This window comes from Pundamilia nyererei, unplaced genomic scaffold, assembly GCF_000239375.1.
Source record: "Pundamilia nyererei isolate P.nyererei 1_Seehausen unplaced genomic scaffold, PunNye1.0 scaffold00212, whole genome shotgun sequence".
NCBI classification, from domain to species: Eukaryota; Metazoa; Chordata; class Actinopteri; order Cichliformes; family Cichlidae; genus Pundamilia; species Pundamilia nyererei.
Window position 1 is genome coordinate 336,156 of NW_005187613.1, and position 1,161 is coordinate 337,316.

At 40.4% G+C, this 1,161-nt stretch overlaps 1 protein-coding gene across 1 annotated transcript in view; it reads left to right on the plus strand.

Annotated features, from left to right (window-relative positions):
• LOC102200064 (diacylglycerol kinase zeta-like) overlaps nucleotides 1-1,161 on the plus strand; it is a 66,087-nt gene that overhangs the window by 33,669 nt on the left and 31,257 nt on the right. Inside the window, exon 24 of the mRNA XM_013914643.1 lies at nucleotides 426-505. Coding sequence (XP_013770097.1) covers nucleotides 426-505 — 80 coding nt within the window. The remainder of the gene's footprint in view (nucleotides 1-425; nucleotides 506-1,161) is intronic.

Sequence of the window (1,161 nt, forward strand, 5' to 3'; positions counted from 1 at the left end):
AATAAAAGTTACTGGTGCCATTATCAATTTGGCACTAAATACTAAATTCTGGCCCTGGATGAAAACCATCTGATGTGCAGTTGTCCAATATGTTGTCATTTTACGGACTCAATGACTCATTTTAAAGAAAACGTCTTCTGCTCCTGCTTGTGCTGCTCGTTTTGTCACAGGGAAATTAAATTCTTACGTTAACTGAATGAAGGTGTTTACTTACAGTGGGGGAAACAGTTCCCAGTTTGGCCCATAGGAACCACAGTACTGCCGACCGCTCACATGTATACTTTGTACCATTTAAGTGCGATCCCAGCTCTGAGTCACGCTGCTACATGACCAGAATTAGACTCTCAGGGTCCTGAGGACTGCAGAGTGTATAAGTAGATATCAAAGTGCTGGTGGATAATTGTCCTGTTCCTCTGTATCTCCAGCCATTCCTCTGGGACTGATCGTGGTTCCTGGTGACAGTGACTTAGAGACCTGCAGAGAACACATCCAGCGATTACAAGAGGTAAGAAGAAGAAGAGAGAACAAGAGTGGCAGAGGAGATATGTTGAGATGAAAGGGTCATTGTTCTGTGTTATTAAATAGAAAAGTGCAGTGACACAAAATCGTGAAGAAGCACGAAAACTCTTTTTAAAAGTTGGAGTAAAGCTAATTAAGCTCGGTGTCTGTGCGTGAGTGCGTTTCCTTCTACATTCCTGCTCTTATCTTTACCTTTAGGACTTCTGCTCTCTTCATCCTATACCTGTGGGACTGCAGGTTGGTAGTAAAATGTCGGGCTTTATGTTCTACACTTGTTTGGCTCAGAGACACATGGGAAATAAAAGCTTGCTCAACACTTTTGTATTCTAGTTTTAATCGGAAAACGGACTCCTGTAGCAATGAAAGCCGAATGTTCACAGTAATCAAGAACATTTAAAAATTTAGTTTTTCCTTTTGTTGTTAATGAAACTGATTATTTTTTATTAGCTTGAACGTTTTGGTTGGTTAAGAATCCCCCTGAGAGGTTCATCTTGGTAATATTGATTTCTATGGTGTGCATAGCCTGAATATGAGAGCATCCAGAGTGAGTGTGTCTACAAAGAGATCTGCAGTACAAAGTGTGACTATTGGCCAAAATATTACTGACTTGTTCTGTTGTTCTATTATCTTTGAGTGCAGTTT